Here is a 10,461-nt window from a genome sequence, read left to right as displayed (position 1 = left end):
AGGGTACACACACACACACACACACACACACACACACACACACACACACACACACACACACACACACTTTCCATTGACAGCCTGGGTTGTTGATGTTCTTGCTCCAGATCCATATCAGTAGGCAGCTCGTCTGAGACACAGAAGACTCAGAGTGGTGGTGAGTGTGTGAAATGAGACTGTGCTCTGTCTAACCCTCCCAAGGCTTCAGCTCTGCTGCAACTCCGCCTGGTTCTGATCTAACTGCTGGCTTCCCAAAGACAAGCAGACTTACAGCACAGTTCAACTCTATGAGGCGGTTTCCTGGACATTTTCAATGGAGCAATCGGCCCTACATGTTAAATGTAACAAACGTTTTCTACCTCTGATGATGAGGCTATGAAGAGAATTGGAAGCCTCTATTGTCACTGTACTCCATTCTGTGGGCTCCCTCTGTCCAGGAACTTCTAGTCCTGACACACAACCAGCGGTGCCTCTATCTCAGCTGTCTTTGTGCTAAATGCAGCCCACTACCACTGTGTTGTTGGCTTGGCTTCCTCTAGGCGGATGGTGTTAGCACGGTTCCCTACCCTGGCTGGCCTGGTTAATAACCCCCCCATGTTGCACGGTCCTGGTCCAGGCTTCGGCCTGGCCACCTCGTCTTCCTGTGAGGGCTTCACAGAGCAGCAGACCAGCTTCATGGAGCCCTGCGCTAATACTCAGGCCAGGAGCCGTGGCGCGGGTAAGAAAAACGCTTGTAGAGAAATACATGGAAGATTGAAGGCAATTTGGCTGCGTTTAGACAGGCAGCCCAATTCTGATATTTTGCCCAATTATTGGCAAAAGATCAGCTCTGATTGGTTAAAAGACCAATTAGTGGCAAAAGATCAGAATTGATCTGCATGTGTAAACAGCCTTTTATGGTGTGCTGCCCATCTCATTCAATAACAGAACCAGTCACACAGCAACACGGACCAACTAGCCTGGTCCCAGATACGTTTGCAGTTGGCTATACGGCGCAGACAGATCTGAGAGCAGGCTAGAGATCAACTCCGCTCCGTCAATAGCAGGACAGGATAGATACTGTATTGCTCACGGGGAACTTTATGTCTGCCTGTTGCATGTCATGGAATGTTGAATGACATGTCCAGCTAATGTTCATTGTCCAGCTGGTTATTTGTGTTATGGGTGCTTTGACAACCAGAGTTTGTGTATATGAAGAGTTGATTGGTTGCATGAAATCAGTTTTTCATCTACTCACATTGCTTGAATGGAACCATGAATTTGTGTTGAAAAGTAACAGTCCTAAATAGAACAGCAGGAAAGCCCTTCTACATAAACAATTCATCCAGTTCTTTCTGTATAAAACCAAATCATTTTTTTAGGATGGTGACAATTATTTTGAGAAAGGTGCAGCCTGCTCAATGAGTTCACACTGTTCTGCAAATCAATTTAGGGACTTCCTGTGGTAAAATAAGTTAACTTTTTTTGTTTGTAAGGACTTTGAGTGTTGTTACTGCAATAGTACTGTACAGTGCATTCGGGAAAGTATTCAGACCCCTTTCCTTTTTCCACATTTTGTTACTACAGCCTTATTCTAAAATTGATTAAATCTTTTTTTCCCCTCATAAATCTACACACAATACCCCATAATGACAAAGTAAAACCAGGTTTTTATACATTTTTGCAACGTATTCAAAATTTTAAAACAGAAATACATTATTTACAGTATATTACTACTGAAATAGTTTTGCATTTCAGCCCGATAGGAAGTTGTCGTTGCCTTCATTGTATGATGACATGTCAAACATTTTAGTGTCGATGACAGATTTGTTGGCTTGTTTTTCTTTTACCATTTTTTTCTCCTCAATTTCTAGAACGGCTTCAAATGTTTGTCCCAGTCCGCTTACTAGAAATGGGCTTCTCTATGAGACATATCTACAAGGCCATGGAGGCAGCAGGTATTGCTGTCGTTGCGCTCTGTGTGTTTAGTGTGGTGTGTGTACTGTGTGCTCCATCCGCTTCCTGTGTTGTAGGCTAGTTCCTGCTTTTCCAGAGGGGTCTGGGTTTCTTTCTTTAAGGCCTACTCCTATGTCTTTCCTCTTTGCATGCGGTCTATCGAAACGTGGCGTAGTATAGACACTAGTATTTTACAATCAGGGGTTGGAACCAAAATTATTTTCCAATCGTTTCGTTCTGAAAATAACCATTATTTTATTAATTCCATTCCACTGTTCTGACAAGGAAAATAACGTTCTGAACCGGTTCGGACCCATAAGAAAGTTTGTTTATATTGGGGTTTTTTAAACCTCAGAAATCTATGGGTTTTTTTACATTTAGCTCGGCGTTAAATTACTTCACCAATCAGTGCGGATAGAGCAGCTTGCTATGGTGCGGGCAAGCTATAGTTGTTTACATGCGTGATGGACAGACAAGTGTAGGGCACGAGATGCGACTGAACTTTTTTCTGGTGGGGAGAGAGCGAGAGAGGTTGGAGGAGAAGGCTTCGCTTGAAGCGCTGGGCATCTTGTTATGACATGCATTATATGAATTAGGCCCGCAGAATTATGCCTATGGAGGAGCGACTTCTATGGAGGAACTTTAAAATGTCTTTGAACTCCCGAGAGTTGGCTTAATGTTGGACAAGAGTTACTGTAGCTAGCTAACAAGCTTGTGTGTGCAGAGCAGCACCAGAATTAAAAACACGTCTTACCTTTTTGTAGTTAATAAATCCAATGTGAAACGTGATAACTATAGTATCCTTAATTAGCATTGAGAAAGTTTATTCCGTTCTTCTCTATTAAAAATCTGAATCACGCTGCTACATCAGTAGGATACAGTAGCCTATGCTTCGGAGAGGGAGGGGCAGGTAACCTGCACACACACTGGCAAAGTTTTTCAGCTGGCAGGCAGATACTGGAAGAAGTTTCTGAGTGACAGAGTGAAGGCTTTTTTTTGCGTTTTTTTGTGGACTGGAAAATAAATCCTAAAACATAAAATAACGTTATTAACCGGTTCCCATGCTTAAAAAAAAAAAAAAAACAGTTCTGTTCCGGAACAGTATAGATCACTTTCATTCCCGGTTCTGATTCTGTTCCTCTAAAAATGTTGTTATTTTCTGGTTTTTGATTTTGTTCCCTGAACTGGTTCCAACTCCTGATTTACAATAGACATAGATGTTGTTAGGCATTTTTTTCATTAGATTATAATCTAAAAATTATATATCGTGATTCATGAATTTAACTTTTTCAAATCAGCCAGCAAATATGTGAAATAATAGGCTCACAGTGATACAAATGGTAATTTTCTGATCCCTCTCCTTGGCATACTGTACCCCACTCAAATCTGTCTGGCTCCTCTCAATTAAGCCCTCTTAACCAGGTTTCTGGACTACTTTATCTCATTTTACTGTATAGTGAGAAAGCATTTTAGATATTGATATTGATTCATATACAGTTCAGGTTAATTGTAAACACCACTGTTTGGTTAAGCACATGAATCCGCACGTGCATGTTTTCAATACAAATTCTATTTTATACTTATCCTATAAACCTAGTCGTTGAATTAGATTCAATAGGACCCTCACTCTCCGTCTCTCACACTTTTGTTTGACTTCTTTACTCCTTCGCTAGTACTGTCGTCCTTCTTCCCCATATTAGTTTGGATTGAATGTACTTCCATCACAAACTTTCCAATCTAACACTCTGTATAATGTGTCCCTTTCAAATGATTGACTTTGACTTCTATTGTCATTGCCTTTATGCAATATCCCCCTTTTTAAAAAGGGCCTGTGTCCCCTCACTTGGACTTGATCTCTTACCTCTCCTTGACCTTTGACACCAGGTGTGGCTGGTGAGGTAGACTCGCGGACCATCGAGGTGCTGGCTAGCTGGATGTTGGAGCACCCCCTGACTGAGGAGCTGCAGATGGAGAGCCAGCCAGCAGGAGCCTCCACCACTGAAACCCCCTCCCCTGACGGACCGGAGACCGTACAGTGCCCCGAGGCCCCCACCAGCGTACCCAACGAAAGGTCAGACACAGAAACAACCTTTTTGTTTTCTTTTTTTTATCAATTGAGTTAAGGGTAGTAGAGCTGTGTCGATTAATCAGCCATAAATTCAATATAATTGTTTCAAGAAAAATTAAAGACGAAAGTCAGTTCGAGAGATTGAGATCAATAGATTATTCACAGAAACAAAGATTGTGTTGGTTTGGTTGAGTTGGAAGATTAGTTACTGTTATGTTATTGTGTTGCAGTCTGCTTGCGGGCCTGGACCTGGTGGAGAGGGAGAACTTCCTAGATGTCCACCTGACCAGGAACAGGCCTCCCCCGGCCAGACGCCAGCGCTCCAGCTTGGGGCACAGAACCTCCTTTAGGAGAGCAGGTCAGCATAACCTCCAACAGGAAGATATCTGGGTAGCTGACCTGAAGCTCTCTGTCTGTGACATTGATTGGATTCTATCTGAGACTAAGGGGATATCATGTGGTGTCCCTCTGGGCTCATACTAGGACCTCTACTGTTCCTGTTACATGTAAATGAAATTCCAGCAGCAGTGAAATGTAAACTCCTGCTGTATGCAGACAACTCTGCCTTGCTGGTGTTATCAAAGGATTCTGTGTGGGTTGAGGGGCATTAAGCAAAGTGCAGTACAATGCTTTCATATGTTATCCTCTTTAAGGATTAATATGTGAGGCTATGTACTAAACATCCAAAGATTTCAAGACTAAAGGCTGGTTTATACTACGGGTGTGTTCGTACATTTAATCTGGAGTGCCAGAGTGCGCTCTGGGCGTTAGTAAATTCAGAGCGTTGTCAGATTGGCCGTTAGTAAATTCAGAGCGTTGTCAGATTGGCCGTTCGTAAATTCAGAGCGTTGTCAGATTGGCCGTTCGTAAATTCAGAGCGTTGTCAGATTGGCCGTTCGTAAATTCAGAGCGTTTCGCTCTCGGAGCACTCACTGCACGCTCTGGCCCGAAAAGTAGGTTTGATCTGAGCGTTCTGACCTAACAGCAGTCAAGCACCCAAGCTAACTGGCTAACGTTGGCTAGCTTGCTAGTTACTAATTAGAGAACTGACCATTTTACTAGTCCCAGCAGAGCTGGTAAGGCTGTTTTTATGTTATCCAGAGCATTGGTGACTGCAACTGTGCTGCTGGCAACAATATAATTACACATTTTTTTGCCAACGTTTACTGACACCGGCCAAATTTAACGGGTGTTGAGCATTCGTAAATTCGTCAGTTATTCTGCGCTCTGGCACCCTCAGACGAGAGTGCTCTGAAATCGGAGCAGATAGCCAGAGTGAATGTACAAGCTACGTCTATAGACTGTTGTCGCAGTGACATCATAAACATTCTATTAAAATAGTTACTTGCATAGTGCAGACTTTTGTTTACATGTTGCTAGCTAGCTAAACAATGAACCATAAACTCATAACGTTACTACCCTGCATGAATCTGCAGGAAGCTAACCAACCAGGGTCAATGTTAGCTAGCTAACATTAGGCTATAACTAGCAATGCAAATGGCTCTGAGAGACAAATAATATTACTACATAGATCATTCATGTAACGTTAGCTAGCCAGCCAGCTAACGTTAGCATACTAGCTAATACACTTTAACTTGAAAGGAAAACTACTTTCTGACAAAATTAGAAATGTGTAATATCTGAAAATGTAGCTAGCTAGACTCTCTTACTCGTATACATGGATGGACGCTTCTCCCTCTCTGTCACGGATGCCATGGTTGCCCTTAGTTTGAAGATGTAATCCGGAGCCTTCTGTGTTCTCTTTTCGACTCCGTCTGCATATTTGCAATCAAACGCCAGAATTTTCTCCATCTCCTTAGCTATCATACTCTAATTCTACTTATTTCAAAACTCGGTCCTCCAGAAAGTGAAGAGCAATACTTATGCAGTTCTACTACGTGATATCTTTCAAAAAAGCTGCGTTAGAAATTATTACCGACACATACTGACTAGCTCATGTTATAGACAGAAGTGCGCTACATGGCAGACCAATCTGAACTCATCTCACGGCATGTCCAGGCCACATTTTCTGTGGCTAAACCAACTAGGCTCATAATTTAACAATGTTATTTGTATTTACAGATGGCATACAAGTTTGTTATTAAGGCACATGAAAGTTCACGTTCCCACAAGGCATTACTGCCAAAAAACGCATACATTTAAAAAAATAAAAATTAAAGTTTAAGTTCAAATGTCTCCTGTGAAGTAGTGACGTTCAACATACGCCTAGTTTCCTGAAAAGAGTCACATACAGTTGAAGTCGGATGTTTACATACACCTTAGCCAAATACATTTAAACTCAGTTTTTCACAATTCCTGACATTTAATCCTAGTAAAAAATAACCTGTTTTACGTCAGTTAGGATCACCACTTTATTTTCAGAATGTGAAATGTCAGAATAATATTAGAGAGAATTATTTATTTCAGCTTTTATTTCTTTCATCATATTCCCAGTTGGTCAGAAGTTTACATACACTCAATTAGTATTTGGGTAGCATTGCCTTTAAATTGTTTAACTTGGGTCAAATGTTTTGGGTAGCCTTCAACAAGCTCCCCACAATAAGTTGGGTGAATTTTGGCCCATTCCTTCTGACAGAGCCGGTGTAACTGGTTTGTAGGCCTCCTTGCTCACACGTGCTTTTTCAGTTCTGCCCACAAATTTTCTATAGGATTGAGGTCAGGGCTTTGTGATGGCCACTCCAATACCTTGACTTTGTTGTCCTTAAGACATTTTGCCACAACTTTCGAGGTATGCTTGGGGTCAATGTCCATTTGGAAGACCCATTTGCGACCAAGCTTTAACTTCCTGCCTGATGTCTTGAGATGTTGCTTCAATATATCCAGATAATTTTCCTGCCTCATGATGCCATCTATTTTGTGAAGTGCACCAGTCCCTCCTGCAGCAAAACACCCCCACAACATGATGCTGCAAGCATCGGCTTGTAAGCATCCCCCTTTTTCCTCCAAACATAACAATAGTCATTATGGCCAAACAGTTCTATTTTTGTTTCATCAGACCAGAGGACATTTCTCCAAAAAGTACGATCTTTGTCCCCTTGTGCAGTTGCAAACCGCAGTCTGGCTTTTTTATGGCGGTTTTGGAGCAGTGGCTTCTTCCTTGCTGAGCGGCCTTTCAGGCTATGTCGATATAGGACTCGTTTCACTGTGGATATAGATACTTTTGTAACTGTTTCCTCCAGCATCTTCACAAGGTCCTTTGCTGGTGTTCTGGGATTGATTTGCACTTTTCACACCAAAGTATGTTCATCTCCAGGAGACAGAACATGTCTCCTTCCTGAGCTGTATTTTTTATTTTATTTGATATATTTTACATTTATTTAACTAGGCAAGTCAGTTCAGAAGAAATACATTTTTTCAATGACGGTCTAGGAACAGTGGGCTAACTGCCTTGTTCAGGGGCAGAACGACGGCTGCGTGGTCCCATGGTTTTTATACTTGCATACTATTGCGTACTATTGTTTGTACAGATGAACGTGGTACCTTCAGGGGTTTGGAAATTGCTGAGTTTGAAGGTAGGCCTTGAAATGCATCCACAGGTACACCTCCAGTTGACTCAAATTATGTCCATTAGCCTATCAGAAGCTTCTAAAGCCATGACATCATTTTCTGGTATTTTCCAAGTTGTTTAAAGGCACAGTCAACTTAGTGTATGTAAAATTCTGACCCACTGGAATTGTGATTAAGTGAAATAATCGATATCTGTCTTTCATGTTATCCTCTAGGGGGGGCTATCTGTCTTTCATATGTTATCCTCTGGGCAGCTAACTGTCTTTCACATGTTATCCTCTGGGCCGCTATCTGTCTTTCATATGTTATCCTCTGGGCAGCTATCTGTCTTTCACATGTTATCCTCTGGGCAGCTATCTGTCTTTCATATGTTATCCTCTGGGCAGCTATCTGTCTTTCATATGTTATCCTCTGGGGGGGCTATCTGTCTTTCATATGTTATCCTCTGGATAGCTATCTGTCTTTCATATGTTATCCTCTGGGGGGGCTATCTGTCTTTCATATGTTATCCTCTGGGGGGGCTATCTGTCTTTCATATGTTATCCTCTGGGCAGCTATCTGTCTTTCATATGTTATCCTCTGGGCAGCTATCTGTCTTTCATATGTTATCCTCTGGGCAGCTATCTGTCTTTCATATGTTATCTTCTGGGCAGCTATCTGTCTTTCATATGTTATCCTCTGGGCAGCTATCTGTCTTTCATATGTTATCCTCTGGGCAGCTATCTGTCTTTCATATGTTATCCTCTGGGCAGCTATCTGTCTTTCATATGTTATCCTCTGGGCAGCTATCTGTCTTTCATATGTTATCTTCTGGGCAGCTATCTGTCTTTCAGTGTTATCCTCTGGGCAGCTATCTGTCTTTCAGTGTTATCTTCTGGGCAGCTATCTGTCTTTCATATGTTATCTTCTGGGCAGCTATCTGTCTTTCATATGTTATCCTCTGGGCAGCTATCTGTCTTTCATATGTTATCTTCTGGGCAGCTATCTGTCTTTCATATGTTATCCTCTGGGCAGCTATCTGTCTTTCATATGTTATCCTCTGGGCAGCTATCTGTCTTTCATATGTTATCCTCTGGGCAGCTATCTGTCTTTCATATGTTATCCTCTGGGCAGCTATCTGTCTTTCATATGTTATCCTCTGGGAAGCTATCTGTCTTTTTAAGTGTAAATAAAGAAGGGGGAAAAGACTATTCAGAGACAGTCATGTACTGTTCATTGTGACTCTTTTCTTCTTGCTAACCTACTATATTTCCACCACTATCCTTTCTTCATCTAGACTCTCCGTCCCCCAACCCCATCCCACCGCTGTACAGGCAGGACCCAGGGGTGTCTGAGTGGCCGGAGCGGGCGGAGACGCACCCCTTCGCTGCTGAGGAGGAGTCAGAGCTGGGGTACATGGATGACCCCTACCATGAAGAGCCCTACGAGGAGCTACAGTTCAGAGAGTTCATCAGCTCGGAGAGAGACACCCTCTGGATGGTCGAGGTACTACATGACAATCACAGATCCGGGAAAGATATATAAGCGCGATGACGTTTAGGTTAAAAACATGACGTTTTGGCCGCCCAACGGCCTTCGTTTTAAAAGAGCAAACAGTAGGATAGGACTAGAAAAAAAGGTTTAAGCCAGGGTTGGAACCAATTCCATTTCAAATCAGTCAATTTCAGGCAGGTAAGTGTAAAAGTAGAATTGATCCCAACCCTGGTTCGGTCCAGTTGATATGGTTGTTGCTTCCCACAGGGGGGCGAGGAGCACCAGCCCCATGACATGGTACAGTGTGAGCTGTGTAACACCCTGACTCTGCAGTTCAACAACCACATGAAGAGGCATCACCCGGGCTGTGGCCAAAGCGCTGGGCGGCGAGGGTACCGCTCCACCGGGGCGTATGTGGACGGGTGGTTCGGAGGGGAGTGTGGGTCCGGTAGCCCTTACTACCTGCTTTGTAGCACCTGTAGAGAGAAGTACCTGGCAGCTAACCTAGGGGAGATTGGATCCAAACATGACCGGTGAGTAAGAAATACACTTTATGCTTAAGAATGCCTTTTTTTGTGCAGGAGTCACACACACACATATGCTCTATTCATAGTCCTTCGAGCAGCATAGTAACACTGTAGATGCTTGTTAAAAGTACTACAACTGTTGAGTCTGTCAGTCACTCCCAGGCATATTGTTTCTCTCTCCTCAGAATGAAAGGGCTTGCTTCTGATTTAATTGGAAGACTGGACAGCACCTCCGATGGTAAGGATTTGACCCTCTATTTTGTTACGGTTTCTTCTGCTCTATGAATCATATGTTTAAGTGACTCCCTTGACCTCTTATTATGGACTTATGCCTCAGTGAACCAATGTTTTCTTATGATAAATTCACCATGTGCTTGGAGACAATGAATCATCTGGTGAATCATATCCAGGTCCCCCCTCACAAAAGAGGTTTCTAACCTCAAGGGTCTTAAATAAAGGTTAAATGAAAATATGAATAAATACATTTAAAATAAATAAAAAGATGACTCATGAAGGTATCTGCTTCTTCCAACCCAGAAGACTGGGAGCTGGGCCCGCTAGATGACTCTGACCCAGACCGGCTGACTGGGCTGGAGGACTTTGGGGTGTTGCTGAGGCCTCTGGGTCTGAGTGAGAAGAAGTTGGTGCCAGACCCCATCCCCTTCACAGAAAACGACCCGCTGGGAGCTCTGGTCAACAGCACCAGTAACCCTGACGGGTCCATGATGCAGAAAGGTATTGTACTTCACATACAGCATTATGCAGCAAACTAGGGTTGCAGAATACCCAAATTGTACCAAAACTCCATGGTTGGAGAATTTCTGGAATCAACTGCAAGGAAATTCTCCAACCTACAATTCTTCAACTGGGATTTCTGAAAAAATCTGAGAATTCGTGGGAAGGTTTCAAACTAACGCAAAAATGCAGTCC

General features: G+C 42.8%; 1 protein-coding gene across 1 annotated transcript in view; it reads left to right on the top strand.

Moving 5' to 3' along the window:
* Positions 1–10,461, top strand: part of LOC120044749 (probable E3 ubiquitin-protein ligase HERC1) — a 96,799-nt gene that overhangs the window by 46,606 nt on the left and 39,732 nt on the right. Inside the window, exons 42-49 of the mRNA XM_038989426.1 lie at positions 540–718; positions 1,854–1,937; positions 3,820–4,006; positions 4,234–4,361; positions 8,808–9,016; positions 9,272–9,537; positions 9,717–9,769; positions 10,069–10,266. Of these exons, the coding sequence (XP_038845354.1) occupies positions 540–718; positions 1,854–1,937; positions 3,820–4,006; positions 4,234–4,361; positions 8,808–9,016; positions 9,272–9,537; positions 9,717–9,769; positions 10,069–10,266 (1,304 nt within the window). The remainder of the gene's footprint in view (positions 1–539; positions 719–1,853; positions 1,938–3,819; positions 4,007–4,233; positions 4,362–8,807; positions 9,017–9,271; positions 9,538–9,716; positions 9,770–10,068; positions 10,267–10,461) is intronic.

The sequence above is a fragment of the Salvelinus namaycush genome, chromosome 3 (assembly GCF_016432855.1).
Source record: "Salvelinus namaycush isolate Seneca chromosome 3, SaNama_1.0, whole genome shotgun sequence".
NCBI classification, from domain to species: domain Eukaryota; kingdom Metazoa; phylum Chordata; class Actinopteri; order Salmoniformes; family Salmonidae; genus Salvelinus; species Salvelinus namaycush.
Note: the sequence above shows the minus strand (reverse complement) of the source record. Positions and strands in the feature narration are given on the sequence as shown.